At 43.5% G+C, this 20,854-nt stretch overlaps 1 protein-coding gene across 1 annotated transcript in view; it reads left to right on the forward strand.

Moving 5' to 3' along the window:
• Positions 1-14,405: 14,405 nt before the first annotated feature.
• The window catches only part of EVL (Enah/Vasp-like), a 208,719-nt gene continuing 202,270 nt past the window's right edge, over positions 14,406-20,854 (forward strand). Inside the window, exon 1 of the mRNA XM_077820483.1 lies at positions 14,406-14,709. Coding sequence (XP_077676609.1) covers positions 14,705-14,709 — 5 coding nt within the window. The 5' untranslated portion in view covers positions 14,406-14,704. The remainder of the gene's footprint in view (positions 14,710-20,854) is intronic.

The raw sequence follows: 20,854 nt of genomic DNA on the forward strand, positions 1-20,854 counted from the left end.
TTATCACTACTTTCCTCCAAATTGATGAAGAGGTATATTCAGCTTGTTTTCTGGGGCCACAAAATTTCCAAACTGTTTGTTTTAACCAAACCTAGCAACTAAACTCCATATGTCTGAAACTTCTCAGATTACAACATATTAAATCTCAAAATCATACCTGTTTTTACAATACTGTTTTCCAAAACTCTATGAATAAAGAAATGACAAAGATAAGTTGGCAAATATCCACTGCTTTCAGGAATATGTCCTTTCTTTCCTGTTTGCTTCTGATTATAAAAACAAAAGAAAAAATAAGCCAGAACTTTAAAACATAGCCTATTTTTAAATGAATATTTTGCTTGGCTTCATTTTCCCCTCCTGTTCGTTTTTACATATTCTTATTTGTAAAGCTTCTTTTCTCCTTTCCAGCTGGTGCTAGCAAGTATCTGTCAGAATGAGAAACATCTCATCCTGTTTGGAGGACTTGACTTGTTTATACTGCTGCTAGGAAAAGACACGCTGCTGTAATGGGAGAAAAGAACTGACTCAAAAGTATAGTTTCCTTTGAAATGATTGATGGCAAAGAACATAAGGCATGAAAGATCAGGCTTAGGATAATTGGATTGCAGTTACCTAAATTCTCTGGATGAAATCTTGCTCCATTGCAGTTGATGGGAGTTTTTCCTTCAACTTCAATGTGACCAGGTTTTCATTCCTTAGAAGATATACAGATTTGTATGTTAATGTATTTTATGGTCTGTATTATATAGGAGGTCAGATGAGATGATCACGGTCATCCCTTCTAGCCTTATCTATGAAAAGTACAATACTGTTCAATTTAATAAGCTACTTTTTACTTAAACCATTGCTCAAATCTGTTTATTATGTATTTGTTTATGGTAGTGCCCGTTTTGTGTTAGGTGCTTTGCAGACATTCAAGAACTGTCCTGACCCCAAGAAGCTTACAGTTTAAGGACAGACAGACAAGTAGGTAGAGGTTGGGGAAAGGAAATAATAAAAGGATGATTTTTTTTAATTCATACCAACAAGATTGACTAAAGGCAATATGTTGTACGCAGTGTTGTTATAGCCATGTCGGTTCAAAGATATTAGAGAGACAACGTGAGTGAAGTGATATCTTTTATTGGACCAACTTCTGTTGGTGAGAAAGACAAACTTTTGAGCTTACACAGAGCTCCGTGTTTCTCTCACCAATAGAGGTTGGTCCAGTAAACTATTATGTCACCCACCTTGTCTCTCTAAACGCAACATGGCACATCGAGTTTTAACTGGGAGTTAAAACTTGAGAGGTTATCCTAGCAGATGTTCCCTAGAAAATCAGTCTCTAACATGAAGTTTCAGGGAGGATGTGTGTGTGTGTGTATGTAAACACATTCCATAATTTCCCTGAGGTTACTGACACACTGCAATAGTCACAAAATGTCAAACAACTTCAGATGACACTTTCTTTTTTATATTTTCTTAACTCGAAAGGCCAAAGTCTCATCAGTTACAGTGTAATAGCTTTATTGAGACCAAGTCATTTTTAAAAAAAGTGGGGTGGGGAGGAAGGAGGAGAATGCTTTTTCCAGTTTCATTCAACCTGCATAAAAAAAATTGGTTCAAATTGTTAAAAAAAATGGAAAACTTCAACCAATATGACAATGTTCACACAAAAATTCTTATAATTCTAAAAGCCATTTTTAATCAAATCATATTTGACCAATCCTAATTAATACAATTTCCCATGTGATCTCAGGAAAGCATGGCTGATATTCATCAGTTCTCCAAAACACATTAATGTAGAAAATATAGTGGCTTTTTCTTAACATCTGTTTGCACCATGTGATACCAATTCATTGGGAAAATAACCGACCTTTCTGAAATGTTAGATTCCATTTTATCTAGTACTGCTTTGAGATGTAAAATTTTTGCCTAGAACTGGAGCCCTTCAGAGAGGACTAGATCAAATCCTTGAACATACCACAGCTAGTGGGAAAAATCCCTTAACTGCCTCTGAAAAGGCCCAGTACTTCTAACAAATAGATATCGATATCCCTCTTTCATACCTTGGTGGAGCTGCATTTGTGGCTGGATCATGTGAATGGCAGCTCTCCATGCCATCATCCCCCGTCAAACCTCTGGGGGCTTCCCCATATAAGATAATGGCATCCATACTGGCAATTTCTTTCATGGGCTCCCCCTCTGGAAGGTCAGTCTGGCAGAGCTCGGGGGCATGCATGGATGGGAAAGCAACTCCCTCCCATGAGTTTAAGGAGGAAGGTAGCAGAGTCCAGGCATAATTGTTCCAGTCCTCTGGAGTCTTAGCAAAATCTGAATAGTGCCCTCACCAATCTCAGGGTCTCCCCTGGTCTGGCAGGCTGTGTTACAGCTCTCCAGTCGAAATGGGCTGACATGGAGTTTCCTACAAGAATTGAAACATGAAGTGTCCTAGCCTGTAGACAGACTCTCCTCCTATGGGACGCAAGCTAGCTCAGGGTTCTGAATTCCATTCTCACCTTAACTGCTGAAATTTTATTTTCACAGACGTCCAACTACAGAACAGTAGTAACTTGTTGAAAGAAGGAACTCATGCTACTCCTCATTAAAATAGAGGCCCCCTCAGACCTCTGTATTGATGTATCCCTCCATCCTCCTTTACTTGATCTCCGCTGGTCCCTTAGGGAGAGAGTTCTGGTTCAGAAACCAGATGAACCTGATTCACTTACACGTGTCTAACCCTCTCTGGCTAGGTTTGGGAGACACTTGCATTTGTGTAAATCAGGTGTAACAACAGGATCAGATCAATCCCTCAGTGACTAAACTCTATGTTAGCTCATTTCTTGCTAAGATTTTTCTATCCTTTCAGGTATAATTAAAGCTGTGTTAAAAGCTTTATAATCTATTTCACAAAATGCAGTTCGGCAAGTTGGAAACTGTGTTCTGCTCCATAAATATTTGTAGACACTAACAGTTCATAATAGGACACTTACCTTGGATAAAAGAAAAGGAGTACTTGTGGCACTTTAGAGACTAACCAATTTATTTGAGCATAAGCTTTCGTGAGCTACAGCGCTTATGCTCAAATAAATTGGTTAGTCTCTTAGGTGCCACAAGTACTCCTTTTCTTTTTGCGAATACAGACTAACATGGCTGTTACTCTGAAACTTACCTTGGATAAAAAGCCATTTCATATATCAGCACTAGAGATGGGAGTTCTTAAGCAAAGAATATGCTTACAGAGCTAATTTGCATGCTAACTCCCAGAATGCTTTTGTAGCTCACAGCAATGCTGCCATGTGGGAATTGAGAGGTCTAATTGTGCTTGAATATGCACTGACACTCCAAATCTACAGTACACTGTGTCAGAGATTTTCAATGTTCCCAATTCCCATTGAAGTACAAGGGAGCCAAGTATGGTTGAGGCATGCATCAGCTTGCAGGATTGGACCCTGGATTCATGTCTGCCATGAGCTTTGTATGTGAATATCTGATATATGTGAAAAGCAGACATGTTCTGGCAAAATGGCTTTTTGCTTAAAGCAAATGCCTTGTCTGTTATAACAGAAGGCTGCAGGTCCAAAAGAAAATTCTGCTTGACCTAATGTATTTTTAGTTTCATCTTCTCTGTGTGATGTTCTCAGACAAGGGAGAGCTTGTCATAGAATCATAGAAGAGTAGGACTGGAAGGGACCTCAATAGGTCATCCAGTCCAGTTCCCTGCACTCAAGGCAGGACTAAGTAATAACTAGACCATTCCTGACAGGTATTTGTCTAACCTGTTCTCAAAAACCTCCAATGAAGGAGATTCCACAACCTCCCTAGGTAATTTGTTCCAGTGCTTAACTACCCTTATAGGAAGGTTTTCCTAATGTCCAACCTAAACCTCCCTTGCTGCAATTTAAGCCCTCCTCCTTGTAACAGCCTTTTATGCACTTGAAAGCTGTTACGTCCCCCCACAGTCTTCTCTTCTCCAGACTAAACAAACCAGTTTTTTCAATCTTTCTTCACAGATCTTGTTGTCAAGACCTTTAATCATTTTTGTTGCTCTCCTGTTGACTTTCTCCAGTTTCTCCATATCTTTCCTGAAATGTGACATCCAGAACTGGACACAATACTCCAGTTGAGGCCTTATCAGTGCTCAGTAGAACAGAATAATTACTTCTCATGTCTTGCTTACAGCGCTCTTACTGATACATCCCAGAATGATGGTCGCTTTTTTTTGCGAAAGTGTTACACTGTTGATTCATATTTATTTTGTAATCCACAAGGACCTCCAGATACCTTTTTGCAGTATTCCTTTCTAGGCAGTCATTTCCCATTTTATATGTGTGCAGCTGAGTGCTCCTTCCTAATTGGAGCATTTGTCCTTATTTAAGTTCATCCTATTTACTTCAGACCATTTCTCCAGTTTGTCCAGATCATTTTGAATTCTAAGCCTATCCTCCAAAGCAGTTGCACCCTCCCAGCTTGGTATTGTCCACAAACTTTTCTAAATAATTTATAAAGATATTGAAGAAAACTGGACCCAGAACTGATCCCTGTGGCACCTCACTTGATATGCCCTTCCAGCTTGACTGTGAACCACTGATTACTCTCTGGGAATGGTTTTCCAACCAGTTATGCACCCACCATACAGTAGCTCCAGCTAGGCTATATTTTCCTAGTTTGTTTATGAGAAGATCATGTGAGACAATAGCAAAAGCTTTACTATAGTCAAGATATACCACATCTACTATTTCCCCACAGCCACAAGACTTGTTACCCTGTCAAAGAAAGCTATTAGGTTAGTTTGACATGATTTGTTCTTGACAAATCCATGCTGACTGTTACTTATCACCTTATTTTCTAGGTGTTTGCAAATTAATTGATTATTTACTCCATTATCTTTGGGAGTACTGAAGTTAAGATGACTGGACTGTAATTCCTTGAATTGTCCTTGTTTCTCTGTTCATAGATTAGCACAATACGTTTTTGCCCTCTTCCAGTCCTCTGGAATTTCTGTCTTCCATGACTTTTCAAAGATCATCTCTTATGGCTCAGATATCTCCTCAGTCAGTTCCTTGAATATTCTAGGATGTATTTCATCCAGGCCTGGCAACTTGAAGACATCTAACTTGTTTAAGTAAATTTTTAACTTGTTCTCTAGTCTCAGATCCTACTTCATTTTCACTGGTGTTCACTTTGTTAGACGTCCAATTGCTACTAAATTTTTTTGGTGAAAACTGGCACAAAAAAAGGCATTTAGCATATCCACCATTTCCTGTAATTGTCTCCACCCCAACCCACTCCACCCCCATTGGGTAATGGGCCTACCCCATCTGTCCTGGGTCTTCCTTTTGCTTCTAATATATTTGTAGAATGTTTTCTTGTTATTCTTTATGCCTCTAGCTAGTTTAATCTCATTTTGTGCCTTGGCCTTTCTAATTTTGTCCCTACATGCTTGTGTTGTTTTTCTATATTCATCCTTTGTAATTTGACCTAGTTTCCACTTTTTGTAGGACTCTTTTTTTGAGTTTCAGATCATTGAAAAGCTCCTGGTTAAGCCAGGGTGGTCTCTTGCCGTACTTCCTATCTTTCCTACGCATATATTGTATAGTGTGCTCTTGTGCCCTTAATAAAGTCTATTTGAAAAACTGCCATCTTTTTCAAACTATTTTTCCCTTTAGACTTGCTTCCCATGGGATCTTACCTACCAACTCCCTGAGTTTGCTAAAGTCTGTCTTCTTGAAATCCATTATATTTATTCTGCTGTTTTTCTCTCCTACCATTCCTTGGAATCATGAACTCTTATCATTTCATGATCCCTTTCACCCAAGCTACCTTCTACTTTCAAATTATCAAATAGTTTCTCCCTATTTGTCTAAATCAAAACTAGAACAGCCTCTCCCCTAGTAGGTTTCTCTACCTTCTTAAAAAAAAAAATGGTCTCAGATGCATTTCAGGAATTTGGACAATCTGTGCCCTGCTGTATTATTTTCCCAACAGATGACTGGGTAATTGATGTTCCCCATCATCACTAAATCCTGCGCTTTGGATGATTTTTTTCGTCATTTAAAAAAAGCCTCATTCACCTCTTCTTCCTGGTTAGGTGATCTGGTTAGGTTAGGATGCCCCTGGTTAGGAGGCCCCTACTATGAAATTACCCTGGGTTTTTACCCCTTTTCTCCTTACCCAGAGACTTTCAACACATCTGTCTCCTATTTGCATCTCAATTTCAGTGCATGTGAATACATCTCTGATACACAAGGCCACACCACCTCCCTTTTTTCTCTGCCTGTCCTCAGGGCCAGATTAAGAGAGGGGCTTTAGGAGCAGCAGCCCAGGACCCCGGCTCAAGGGGGGCCTCACAAAAATAAATCACAGGCAGCGATCTCCAACTCCGGGCCACTGAAACTCCCACGGTGGAGCAGGGCGCTCAGGCAGGCTGCCTGTCTGCCATGACCCCACGCTGCTCCCAGAAGCGGCCAGCTGCTAACACATCTCTGCAGCCCCTGGCTGGGGAGGTGGCTCCGTGCACTGCCCCGCCCCCAGAACCATCCTCGCAGCTCCCATTGGCCAGGAACTGGCCAATAGGAGCTACAGAAGTGGTGCTTGTGGACAGCACATGGAGACATGCTGTCCCTCTCCCCCCAGGGACCACAGAGGCGTGCTATCAGCCAGCCGCTTCCGGGGGCAGCGTGGGGCCATGGCATGCAACAGTTGGGAGCCATCTGTGGTAAGCGCCTCCCAGCCAGAGCCTACACCTCACACCCACTCCTTCACCCCACCCCCCTGCCCCAGATCAGAATCCCCCTCCTGCACCCAAACTCCCTCCCAGACCCTGTACCCCCTCCTGCACCCCAATCCCCTGTTCCAGCCCCCTCCTACGCCAAACTTCCTCTCAGGGAAAAAACTTGTATACAGGGACCCCACAAAATCTAATAGGCCCGGGCCCACAGGAGAGTTAATCTGGCTCTGCCTGTCTTTCTTGAGCAACACTTCCATACCAATATTCCAGTCGTATGTATTATCTCTGTGATGCCAACTATGTCATAGTTGTGACTATTCAGTAGTATTTCTAGTTCTTCCTGTTTATTCCCATGTAGGGAGGTTGCCTACGTGTAAAGATATCATGGGGATTCTCAAACTGGGGGTCATGACCCCTCAGGGGGTCACAAGGTTATTACGTGAGGGTTGTGAGCTGTCAGACTCCACCCCGAAACTCCCCTTCACCTTCAGCATTTATAATAGTGTTAACTATAAAAAAAAGTGTTTTTAATTTATAAGGGGGATTGCACACAGAGGCTTGCTGTGTGAAAGGGGTCACCAATACAAAACTTTGAGAACTACTATATTATCAGGACGTTATGGGGGGGGGGGAAGAGTGCTAGTAAGTTGCTAAAATTTTCTCAAGTAAATTTGTCTTAATTTGATCTCAAAGAAAAAAGTTTAGCGAAAGCAATAAGGAGGCAGTTTTACAGTGGAGTTAGTGATGGCACATGACAGGAAGGGGGACTTTTTGTTGTTTTAGAGACAGGGATCCTTCCAAACCCTAAGAACAGGGCATAGAAAAGTGTGTATCTTCCAGTTAGAGAGAAGGAGAGAAAACTTCCATCCAGTAGCCCTCAAGCTTAGAGCCTCATATTCTGCCATTTAAATCAACAGAGGGGGATTGAACTTGGTTTCTTAATAAAACAACAAAAAGGCAAGTGATGGAGGCTAAATTTTGACTACACATCACAGGAAAAAGTGGAGTTTTGGGTCCTGGATATTTTAAGTATAGAAGACCAAGAGCCACTGAAGAATGTCCAGGACAAACTTGGCACTTAGCACTGAGTCCAATAGTGCTGCTCTACTCATTTGAAACCCTGATTGTATCGAGAGGGTGAGTTATAATTTACTATAAAAATTGGCCTTAGGAGCCTTGACAGTCAGAGGACGATTCATAGCAACATAGAAGTTTTCCCCGGCATCATGATTGTGATGTGGGTGCAAGAGTGTACAATCTCCCTTGTTGTAAATGGATGAGGATTATGTATTGTATTCGTTTCAGTGTGGTCTCCTTTTGGCTCCTATATTTCATGTCTTTTTGATGTCTTGTGGGAAGTGGGTTCTTCACCTCTAGGTTGCTGGTGCTAGTCCACCCTATGTCAGTTGTTACCACACTGTAGGTAACCTGTATGAAATGAGGTTAGGGACCCCAGTTGAATTCTCTATGGATATGTGTCTACAACACAAAAACTGCCATCTAATTGTGAGTCTTGTCGGCAGTCTTGACATAATGGTCAGTGATGGAGTAGGTCATGAAGACTCCCCCATGGGATGATCAGGGTTGAAGCACATGCCAGCAGGCAAAGTAGAATGAAAACTGGTAGAACATTGTGTGCTGCTCACCATGCTGACCCTGCTCTGAACAAACAGCAGAGTTCTTTCAACTCAGTGCATTTCATGAGCACTAAAGACAAAGAGAAGAAAAATATCAAAAAAGAAAATTCCAGTAAGGAGGCTCTTTCTTCTAGCAGGGTCTCTGTTTTCACTGTGTACTCTTTACAGAGATTTGTATATTATTAATAACTACAGCCCCTCAATTCAGGCTATTAATCAGAGCAGAGTTTTGAAGAACAAACTGGGCATTCCTGCTCATACTGGGATCCTATTTGCACTGTCGTAGAGAGAGATTTTCAACAGTTAGCTGTCCAATTCCTATTGTATTTCAGTGGGACATGGGTGCCTAACTCTTAGGGCATGTCTACACTGCAATTAGACACCTGCGGCTGACCCGTGCCAGCTGACTTAGGCTTGCGGGGCTATTTAATTGTGAGGTGGGAGGGTCTGAGAGCTCGGGCTGCAGCCCGAGCCGGAATGTCTACACTGCAGTTGAACAGCCCCTTAGCCTGAGCTCTGCAAGAATCAGCTGGCACAGGCCAGATGCAGGTGTCTAATTGAAGTGTAGACATATCCTTAGAGTCCACTGAAAATCTCAACTCTAGATGTCAGTTTTCAGCAGAAGTTTTTGTTAGCCTGAAGCACTTAGGGCCTGATTTTCAGAAGAGCTCCATCACATTCAGACACCATTAGAAGTAGCCAGATTTTCAGTGGGAACTGCTGAGTGCTGTGCAATTTTGAAAATCTAGCCACTGATCTAGGTACCTAACAGGGAGCTGAACTTTTTTTGAAAATCTGTCTTTTACAGGTTTATCTAGAAAAAAATATATAGTCATTCCAGGAGGAAACAAACCCTATTGTTCTGTGGAGTTTAACTGTCAGGACTACACAAGCTGCATTGTTCCAGGTTTCAGACTGTTGGCTGAAGGAGTCGCCTCCAGGCTGTTGGACATTATTGTTAGATGGCAGAATTAAAATGTTGGATCTGTTTCCCAGCTGTGTTAGATTACTGTAATCTATCTGTCCTTCGCATTGCTCTTTCACTGCTCAGACATCTTAAACACTTTTATTCTGGCAGTAACCTGAAGAGAGGGCAAGAGCAATTTACTTGGCTGTTCGCTCAGTGTTCCCTTGTCAATGTTTTTAATAAGATGTCAAGGTTTTTAATAAGGACTCTTTCCTTCCCTGTCCAGCCTCTCCTCCAGCTACAGCTTTTGGTGAAATCTTAATCCTGTATTTATGATGTCAGTGTGTTGCCATAGAAATGATTGTTATGTCACACATTCAAGCACTGTGGCCTCACAGTGGTATCTAAAAAGAGCAGAAGGTGTGTGCTAAGAGACTCTGGCTGAGCCACAGTCTGAGTAGTCGGAGAGAAAGTGACAGGAGGCGCAGTTTAAGCTACAAACTTGCTCTGGCATTTCCAGTTCATTTCCAGTGCCTGTTTAGCAAAGGATCTGGCCACATACAGTTTAACAGTCTGTACGTTCCAAACTCTCTGCAACCAAACAAGCACAGCACCTCCTCTGTATCCAACACAGTCTTAGACTGGCTTCTGATTGAAAAACCTGTTTTCCCACATGATTAGCTACATCCCCAGCCAGGTTCAGCTGCACTTCACCTTCTAGCTGGGATTTTGAAAAGCACTCCTAGGATTTAATTTAAAAAACCAAACAAACCAGGACACTATTTGGCTCAGTTGTTGACTTCTCCTTAGGAAACAGCAGAAATGCAGGTCCCTGCCAAAGGGCCCGCAATCATCTATATACCCCATCACAGAAATCAAGCCTTGTTTGAAATGCACACTTCCATTTTTCTCTCCTGCTACAGCTCCTGCCCATCCCATCTTACTCCAGCACAGGCCTATCTGTGGGTCTGCACTATGCTTAGTGTGTTGCCAACTCTAGCACTAGCCTGTAGGCCCCCCATTTCTCATAATTTCTGGACTATCATAAAAAGGCAAGGGCAGGACCTAGGCTATTGCCACACGATAGTACTACAGATATCAGTGAGGATGCAGCTGCTGTTGGTGGTACAGCAAGCCCAGCATAAATTTATGGTGATGGATGGACCCAAACCCAATCCCCACATCTAAACGCTATTGCATTTGGGGGAAGCTTGGAGATGACTTTGCATCTAAACTTTGGGGCTATCCCACTCTCTACAATGAGCCAAAGCAAAAACCCTACACTTTATATCCTCCCTCAGCTTTGGGGAAGTTTAGAGTCAAACTTTGCCCTTCAGTAGATCATCTCTTAGAAAGAAAGATATTAAAATGACTTGGGGCACTGCCACGTCTTCCCAGCATACGCTAAGCCAACTCCTTGCTGTAAGAAGTTCTTCTGAAGAGGTACTTTAATGAAGGAATGTCCTACACACTTTGGCAAAATCCTTCAGAGGAAGTACATAAATCCAGGTGATGGGAAAATCCGACATCTCTGAATAGCATCAGGCTTTGTACAAGAGTATGAACCTCAGGAAAGCATGGAAGCTTCATGTCACAGGGTTTACTCACTGCTGGGACACCCCTTGTGGCTGTCTCTGGGGATTAGCTCTGCCACAACCCCTCTTGCTCACTAGGAGTCACAGTGCTTCCTGGCTTGGCCCTCTGGCCAGATCCTATGCAGATTCCCCTTCTGGGGTAGCCAAGTCATACTGGCCAACTTGCCCACATGCCATCTCAGGCAGTCTTCTGTAAGTGCTGGGCTGTGCCACTTTCCCAGTGGCTGGTAGGGAAACCAAGGTCCACCCTCTACTCTGGGTTCGAGCCCAGGGACTTTGTCAGCAGCAGCCAAGGTCTACACATTCTCAACACTCAAAGCTCTTTCCCTGGGCTTCTTACTACACTGATTTTCAGACTTTCTTCCCTGCAACTCCTCTGGATAAACCCTTTCTGCAGGACTAGGATCCCAGGGCTTCCCTCCCCCCCGGGTTTCCTCCTACCCACCTCTCTGTGCCCAGAGAGCGACTGCAGACTCTCTGCCTGCAGCCCCCTTCTTCTTCAGTTTGGTGGTGTAGCAGACTTGCTTCCTCAGCCTATGACCGCCATGAATTGTATCTTGTACCTTTGTCATGACTTAGAGTCTCACACCTTCCCCAGTATTCTTAAAGAAATACAGAAGGGGGTTGTTTGTTTGTTTTTTTAAATTGGACCCCATTTTCCTTGTATTCTTGTTAGAAGTTGCAAAGAAAGTTTTGTTATTCTGAGTTTCCAATATAAACCTCTCCTTTCACAGGTATAGCCTTTGCAATCCCAAAGGATATGATTTATCATTTTCTGGACCTTAACTGTTAGACATAATCCATCTATGTTAATCAGAAATAAATTACTATTTAATCCACAATGCCCTCTTAGAATTCTAAATAGAGTCATTTCATTCTTCCTCTCGGGGCCTTGGATTACATCAGCATTGTCAACTGTAGGGCATACTTAGCCCCCAACTGCTCTAACTTGCTGGCTTTTTACAAGCCCACCCAACTCCTACCCAACAGGGCTTTGTCTTCAATTAGTGCTTATCATTCAAGCCTGACTCTCCCCCAGTGAAGCCTATAAGATTGATTGGACCCTTCTGAGCCACCTTAGCCACTTCAGGGGTGGTGTGGGGTAAACATTCTTCAGGAGAAAATTATGAGAAGATGGGCAAATCAAGTAGCAAGAATCTCTTCATAGGACATTTCCTACAGCCAAGTGTAGTTTCCAAAGTGACATTGTCTCTCTGATGGGAACAGCTCAGTGATCAACATCTGACCAGCTATTGATGTGACATCTCAGGCAATGGAGGGTTTGCCCAGAAGGACTGCATGCAGTTTTTCACTGACACTCCCATTCCAGAGAAGGAGCAGGTGAATGGCTAATTCTGCACTCTAAGGATAGAGTAGCAGTGGTGGAAAGGGTCGCTGGTGCTCTGCACTTATGAGAGTAGATTCCATCCAATCCACAGGGCTTCTAAGAGAAAACCCTGCACCAAGCCCTTTCATGTAGGCTGGGCCCAAAATACAAGACTGAACCCCTTGAAAAAGGTACTCTGCATGTGGTGGATCTAAGTGAAGACAGCTGAGGGGTGATGTCATTATGATCAAATGCTAGGACCAGTGCAGTCAAGAGAGAAGCTTTGTGGTTTCCAGTGGGACCAGGATTTGACTTGTAATGCAAGATGCTAATTTGTAGTCTACAGCCTGAGAAGTCTAAAGGGTAGGTTGTGCATTTATGGCAATACGTGAAATGCCCTCTCCCTTTTTTTTCTTTAATACAAGAATATGTTACTTGCAAAATATTTGGCCATTGTGCTTGGATAACTCTCTGCACTTCTATATCCCCTTTCATCATGTTACAAACACGTAAGCCTCGCATCACCTTAGCGAGGTTGGTATTATACACATTTTACAGCTGGGGAAATTTGAGGCACAGAGAGGTTGCAAGGTGCCTGAGGGTAATATCTACTAAGAGCTAGGATTAGAAGCCGGGAATCCTGATACCCAATCATTGATTCTAACCAATGGCCTACAGCCCCTCCTCATGCACAACTGTATGTGAATAGATGTATCATTACTATGGAGGCATCTTCTGTAGCATACTCTATTTATAAAGAGCCACAACAATTCTGTATAATATCTAAAAGAAAAGGAGTACTTGTGGCACCTTAGAGACTAACAAATGTATTTGAGCATAAGCTTTCGTGAGCTACAGCTCACTTCAGCGGATGCATTCAGTGACCCTGTGTATTGTGAAGCTGAGGCCTAAGCTATCTGAATAAATGCTTTGTTGCAGGCTTACATCAGATTTTCTTGCCTACTCTGGTTTTAGATCTTAACCATATTTACACATTCTGTCCCCTGATCTTTTTCTCTCTCCCCTCCCCCCATTTCATACTGTAATTTGTCATCATGGACTTTAGTTTTAAGAAATGATTTTATTTAAAAATAAAAATCAACATTCTCACTTTTATTCATAGTTCAGATGCAATTAAAATTGCTATAAAACTCCATAGGTTAATAAAATACAAGCGAACAAGGGCAATCTGCCATATGGCACATGGGCTGGTTTGAAGGGTTCTCACAGAAAAGCCAAAGAAAATAGGTTTTATTTTTTTCTCATAATTTCTAGATAAGCTTATTACATTCACCTGCATAAACTCATCCAAATCCCCTCTGATGGGGTTACTGGGAGGTAATTGATGGGACACCTTGAGTATCACGCCTGCTTTCTGACAGACTCTTCTGTTTCTTCGTGCAAGTAAATGTGTTGTGCCTTCTTTGGACTCTCCGGGCCAGATGTATGTAAACAATCAAGAGAAGATAATTCTCACTTTCCAAGCATTGCTAAATAAAGTTAATCATATTTATGAAAAATGTGTGTGAATGTAAAGTTTACTTTGGAGCAAATAAATAGGACCATTGGTCATTTCTAATGGTTTCCTATCTATTAAAAAACTGGTCCACAGGCCCTTACTAACTCATACTAGCTGTTTGTTCACAAGGTGCCTTATTAACCTCTGAGCACCTGAATGAAAACTGAAAATAGCAATTACCAGAAAGGCATCACTGCCCAATGAGTGCATAAAGCCCCAGAACCCGTGTAAAATGTACACAGCATTATTACGATGTATTATTTCTATAGCACTGGGGGTGCGCTAGGTGTGCATATGCAGTACTGTTTGTACGTATAGATTGCTGTTTGTTCTGTGGGTGCATATGCTGTGCTCAGTATCGTCCGATGCGTGTGTTTATGGATGGTGTGTGTGCCGTGCTTGTATGCATGTCTGTGCATGTGCTCCGCGGGCACTGTAGTCTCTGCATTATGTGGGAGGTGCATAAACACCGCACGTGTGTGTGCATGTCTCCCGGGTGCACATGTGCAGGACTGTGCGCGTTATCTGCGTGTGTGTCTGGGTTCGCGGGTGGCGCATGTAGTGGGCTGGCTGCCGTGGGAAAAGCCCAGCTCCCAGCGGCAGCGGCAGGAGTGGGGCTGGTTGCAGGCTGGCGGAAGTGTTTGTCGGCAGCAGTGGGCAGCAGAGCTCCGCCGGCTTTGTGTTTGTTTCCTCTCTCTCACGCGTCCAGGGAGCGGGGAAGATGGCAGGGCCCCGGGAACAGCTGTCAGCCGCCGAGGACCAGCTCCACAGCTAGCGCCCTCGACGCCGGAAGATGCGATTGCAAGGGCCGCGGGGTGAGAGCAGCCCCGGAGCAGCAGGGAGCCCCAGCCCCGCTTCGTGCAGCCGATGCGGCAGCCTCCGCGCCTCCCTGGCGTTCACCGCGTTCGGGGGGGTCCGACATTAATCACCCGGCCGCAGCTCGCCGAGCCGGACTCGCAGACCAACTTCCCCGGGGACGCACCGAGCGAGTCCCCTGAACTGCGGGGAAGATGAGGTGAGGGTGGCCGGAGCCGGGACCGGGGCCTGGGGGAGGCGACGGACCCGCCCAGCGGGACCCAGCAGCAGCCGGCTGGTTTGGGGAAGCAGCTCGGGGGCGGCTGATCGACATGGCAGGAGCGTCCCACCTGGCGTCCGGTCCTCCCACGGGCGGCCGGGGGGAGAACCCGTGCGCCCGGCTGCAGCCCCGGCTGGGAGCCCCGGGGGCGGGCCGGCTGCTCGGGTAGCCCCCCGCCCGGTGGCCAGGCGTGTGTTTCCCAGGGGCCGCGTGTCCCCGGCCCCCCTCCTCGCGGCGGCGCCCCGCTGCCATGGCCGTGGCTGGCGGGTTCCGCCCACCTGGCTGCGCGCGTATCCGCGGGGGCGGCCCCTTGCCTTGCCCGGGCAGGCCGGGCTGCGAGCTTCGTTCCCCGCCCCCGGACACGCACCTGGCTCGCGGCGCGGGAGGGGAGCCCCGAGGGCAGGGCGGAGGCTGTGGGCTCAGGGGTGGGGGCAGACGTGCTGCCGGACCCGCGCGGCTCATTCATTGGCCTGTGGTTTTATGAAGGCGGGTGACTGGCCGGGTTGCTGAGGCTCCCGGCGAAGTGTGGCCGGGGTGGAGCGCTGGATGTCTGGGCTGGGGCGATTGGAGCCGGGCAAGAATAATGGGGCGGGGGTCCCCTGGATCCTCCCCATCCTCACTCCCAGACAGCCCCTCCCCAGGGTAACACAGTTGCTCTCACTCGCGCTGCACTTGCTTGGCTCGGTGTTTGTGCAGGGGGAGGGGACCCCCTCAGCCCCCCCCCCCCCGCCGAGTTTGGGGGTGGATTTCCCGTGGGCGATTTTGGGTTAGCTGTCTGTCTCTCAAGGACTGGTGTAATTTGCTGCCCTTTGGAGGGAACGGGGGGATTCCTGCACAGGGGGAGGAGGTTAAGCAGCGCTGCGCCTCCTTGTCCTTCCCCGGATGGATAATACTAGTGGGTGGTGACATCTTTGGCAGGTTTGACTGTCATTACTTTAAATCCGTGGGACAGATTATGTCCATGGTTATAAAAGGCTGCAGGCGGGTTTGAAAATAGTGCAGCAGCACAGAGCCGGGAATCTCCAACGCTGATGTTGTTTGGGTAGCACACTCCAGCTTCTGCCGAGGCTCATCTTCCCTTGCCCTCTGGCCTGCAAACCAGCATGTAAGATTGTAAAAGAGCTTCAGGGGAGCAGAGAAAGTGTACCCTTGAAAGATTTCAGTGTAGATCCTTCCTGATCATGCAAAGATCTTCCTCTAACAGGGGGAGCTGGCCAGATTGCTGTAGGTTTTTCCAGGGCAGTTTGGCTATCATGACTCTTAGGAGCAGAGAACATAGATTTCATGTAATCAGAACAGAGCTGGAAGGAAGAGGTCATCTATTTCTAGACCGTAATTCCCTTCCCCCCAAGCAGTGCAGGAGTTCAGTCTGGTTGTAAGTGTCTCAAAGCAATGTGGCTTCCACTGTTTCCCCATCCCACTGTATAATACTGTTGATTCCTTCTGCTTCACCATCTCCTTTATTTATTAAAGCACTATGGCTTGTCTCAGGAATGGGAATCACAATCAAAGACCAAATTGTCTTCTGTGTCTTTGGTGACTTGGAAGACTTTTGTTTTGTATTGCTCATAAGAAAGACAATAGAATTTTAAAAACTTTTTTTCCCCATAGGGCACTCATTATATGCAGCTATATCATGCTTCAAATAGTCTCTTTAAAACTTTTTTTTTCTTTTGGGGAGAAATTTGTTTTGCCGCCTTAAGTGGGTAATTTGATTTTGTATTTTTAAAGGTGTCCATTGTTGATACATTGGTGTCTTTTGGATACAGTCATATTTGGACACTGATACATACCATGGATATTAGTATAAATACTGAATTGGTTAAATCCACTATATACACATTTACTGGCAGGTTCTATCTAACTTACTTCATTCTTCCCTCCTCAGAGGGGAAAGAAAACCCACTTAAAATGTATTTAGGTGTAAAATTCTCCTCTAATAAATGTAGGTTGTATTACTCCAAGAGATCCTGACAGACTGCAATCATTTAATAAAAACCTTCAAGAATCTTTCTATATGTATGTTTTTATTTATATTGCTTTTCAATGGTGAATAGATTACAGTACCTTTCTTTGCACTGAAATGAAATGTTTCTCAGTTTGAAGTAAAAAATTTGCCTGTATATTTTAATTTTTCCTGTGTCCTCAGTTTTGTTTCTTCCAAAGAGATAATCTAGAACATAATGTATGAATAGAGAACATGCCATATATTATGGCTGACCTATTATAACTTATTTTCTCACTGTCTTATAAAAGTGCTTTGAGATCCTCCAAAGATAGATGCTATATAAGTGCAACGTATTATTACTTATTCAGTACTTAAACGTGCAGAAATATTACCTCCCACTGTACAATGAATATTGCTAGTTTTTTTAGTAGCAGATTTTATTTATTTTTGCAAGCATCATGCAGTTCTATCATTTTACAGAAATACATCTATAAACACAATCTCTTCATGTTCTGGCAATCTTTGTATAGTTTCCTGCCGATTTGTTAATCTTCAGTATGTCTTATAAAACACCTCCTTGTGTTTGAGAGGCATCCACAAGAAATACATGGAGCCGGCCATAGTATTTTGGGGTGGGTCTGTGGAGCAGTTTTTCACCTTTACCCTCCCAAGTAGCTAACTTATGTCCACCTCGATCATACCACTGTACACATGGCTACGAGCTATACACCAGTTGAGAGGGCTCGCCCTCAACCTATGTAATTCGTTTTATCGAAAAATGGGTACTGAGAAGCTGCACCTCCTTTTTAACTGTGAGGGTGATCTAGCCATTGGAACAAATTACTGAGGGAAGTGGTAAACTCTACACCTCTTGAAGTCCTCAAAACAAGACTGGATGCCTTTCTGGAAGACGTGTGCTTGACTAAAGTATGATCGTTTCAGTGCAGAGGTGACTGGGTGAAATTCTATGGCCTGTATTAGACAGGAGGTCAGACTAGATGATCTAATGGGTCTCTTCTAGCCTTAAAAAATCTATGAATGTCTCCAGACTTCTGTTGCAGAAGTGGTGCCGGCTTGTGCTGAGTTGCCTACTTTAAAAAAAAAAGAAAATCCCAGGAAGATGCCATATCTAGGTATAGAGCTTTGTGTTTGTCACCAAAGTGAAAGAACACAAAATAAAACAAACTGATGTACAAAACAAAAACTCACCCTGCAGTGATGGCTCCTGGTTACAGGGCCATTCACTTGTGTCCTGGACATCCCCTTGTCATGATGGAGGGGCAGCGGGGCCAAATTTGAGTGAGCGGCATTGCAACCTGGTGACTGAAGTCTCACTCCCTCCCCACCCCTGGTTCTCCCACCCCTGCCAGGGGCAGGATCCAACCCTTCCCTCTTCCTCTCCCCCTCCCCCAGGGCATCCTGTGCTCCAGGGCAGAACCCAGCCCCCAACGTCACCCGCGTTAAAAAAGATAAAACAACATGAAATTCCTAAAAATAAAACAAAAAAATTACAACACAAAAATCTCACAGGGCTCTATCTGTGTGCATCCCTAATTTGAAGGGATGAAACCAACCCACTGCCGTGAGACAAACCGAACCAAATATGCATACAGTAACCATGTACAGTAGTAACAGTGTGCATCATGAGCTTTTTAATCCAATAGTTTTGATTGAAGATTTACCTGAGCAAAGTCTTGACAGTGTTGCAATAAACCCAGCATTTCAATTACCTTATTGCCCTCTCATTTCTACTCATTTAGCAGTTCATGTGGCAGCATATATATAGTGGCCAGCACTTTTAGTTTGATGTAAAGAGAGCTGTATCTGCAGCTTAGTTTTAGTGTTTCCTTTATTTATTTGCTCTAAATTCCTTTCTGTTTTGCTCACATAACAATCAGGATTATAATCACAGAAAAGGAGAATATGCTGGTTTTTGTATATCACCTCATTTTTAATTGCCTTATTTGATCAGACCAACAGGTCCATCTAGTCCAGTATCTTGTCTCTGTCAGTGGCTAGTACCCTGTGCTTCAGAGGAAGGAGCAAAAAACCCCCAAGTGGGTAATCATGTAACAACCTGCCTGTAGAGGAAGTTTTTTCTATCCCTATCAGTTAGTAATTGACTTAACCCCTGAAGCATGAAGCTTGTAGCCTTTCCAAACTTTGTTTTAATCCTATATACTGTAACTGTGTTGTTCTCATTGTCTATATAAACGTCCCTTTGTTTTTTGAGTTCTACTGAGGTTTTTGCTTCAATGATGTCTTGTGGTAAATGAGTTCCACAGACTAATTAAGAGGGTGGGTGGGTGGTAAGCAGTAGTATTTCCTTTTTATTAGTTTTAGATTTGCTGCCTTACAGTTTAATAGAATGTTCTCTTATTAAGAGTAAGGATGAGCAAAAGAGTCTGTTATGCCTTTTCTGTGCTGATTCTTCTTTTTCATCTCTTCTCTAAACTGAAAAGACTGGAAGTATTTAATCTCTCTTCACATGGAGGTTCCTCCCCTCCATATTACTAATTATTTACATCAATTGTCTCTGACTTCCTATTTCTGCTATATCCTTTTTTGAGATAGCATGTCCAGAACTGAACACTGCTCCAAGTGAGGATATACCACTGATATACATGCTGCCATTGTCATATTTCATTACATTCCTTACACATTGTAACATTTTGTTTGTTTTTTTTGACTGCTGTTGCTTACTGTGCAGTGGTTTTAGTAGAGCTGCCCCTGGCTTATTTGGAGTTGTTAGTTAATGTAGATTATGTATCAATGGTTAAAATTATTCCTTCTATTTGTTCATTGCTTTGCATTTATTAATATTGAATTTCATGTGCCATCATGTTACCTGTTGACTTGGCTTTATTTAGTCTCTCTGGAGTTCATCACAGTTTTCTCTAGTTCTGACTAACTTAAATAATGTTATCAAAAAGAAAAGGAGTACTTGTGGCACCTTAGAGTACACAAGTCCTCCTTTTCTTTTTGCGAATACAGACTAACACGGCTGCTACTCTGAAACCTTAAATAATGTTATGTCAGTTGTGCAGAATTTGCCACTTCCCTGCTATAACCTTTTCCAGATCATGAATGAACTTGTTAAACATCACTGGTCCTGGCACAGAACCTTGGCACACCTCACAGTTAATACTGTGCCACAATGAAAGTTGACTATTTACTCCTCTTCTGTGGTTTTCTGCCTCTTAGTTTTTTTTCCATGACATTACAAGTACCTCTTTACCTTTGTGATATTTAATTTTCCTTAATAGCCTCCTGTGAGGGATCTTATCAAGGGGAAGTACATTTTATCAACCTGCTCTCCATTATTCCCTACTTAGCTGACATGCTCAAAGAATTCTAGTAGGCTAGAAGACCTGGTTTTCCTTTGCAGACACTCTGCTGATTAGTCCAAATCAAGTCAGGATCACCTAGGTGTTATATAATTCTATATTTAGTTTATTGCTTCAGCTGGTTTCCTTGCTAGTGAAATAGGTCTCACTGGTTTTGTCATTCCTAGAATCACTCCCTGGTGGTCCAGCAGACTGCCTGATTCTCTTGCAGGTTTCCTGCTTCTGATATATTTAAGGGATTTCTCATTGTTCGTTGTTATATCTTTGACTATTTGTTCTTCAATTTCTACCTTGGCCCTCCTAATTTTCATCATAGCTTGCCCATCATAGCTGATGCTCCTTTCTATTCCCTTCACTAGGGTTAGATTTCCATTTTTGAAAGGATACTTTTTTGGCTCAAAAAAACCTCTTGAACCTTGCCATTTAGCTATTTTGCCATTTCTTGCCTTCATGCTTGCTGCTCTCAGTACTCTTTCTGTGTGCTGGCCATTGCATGTGATAAACAGTATTGAGCCTCCTTTTTGTCTTAGATTTGAAGTATTGAGGGAATTTATTAAACTTTCAAATTAAATGGATTTTCCTTAATGTTGAGCCCACAAATTAAATTAGTTAACTCAAGTATGGATTTCTTGTATCCGAGGAGATCCTAGTAACAACCTCATGTTTCCTGCCTGAATCTGGACCTGAAGATAAATATTCAGCTCTCCAATCTGCTGTTTTATTTCCTTTGATCAGAGCTTTAGAAAATGTAGAAAACTGTGGTGTCAGTCTTCATCAATCAGATTTCCAT

Source organism: Eretmochelys imbricata, chromosome 6, assembly GCF_965152235.1.
Source record: "Eretmochelys imbricata isolate rEreImb1 chromosome 6, rEreImb1.hap1, whole genome shotgun sequence".
NCBI lineage: Eukaryota > Metazoa > Chordata > Testudines > Cheloniidae > Eretmochelys > Eretmochelys imbricata.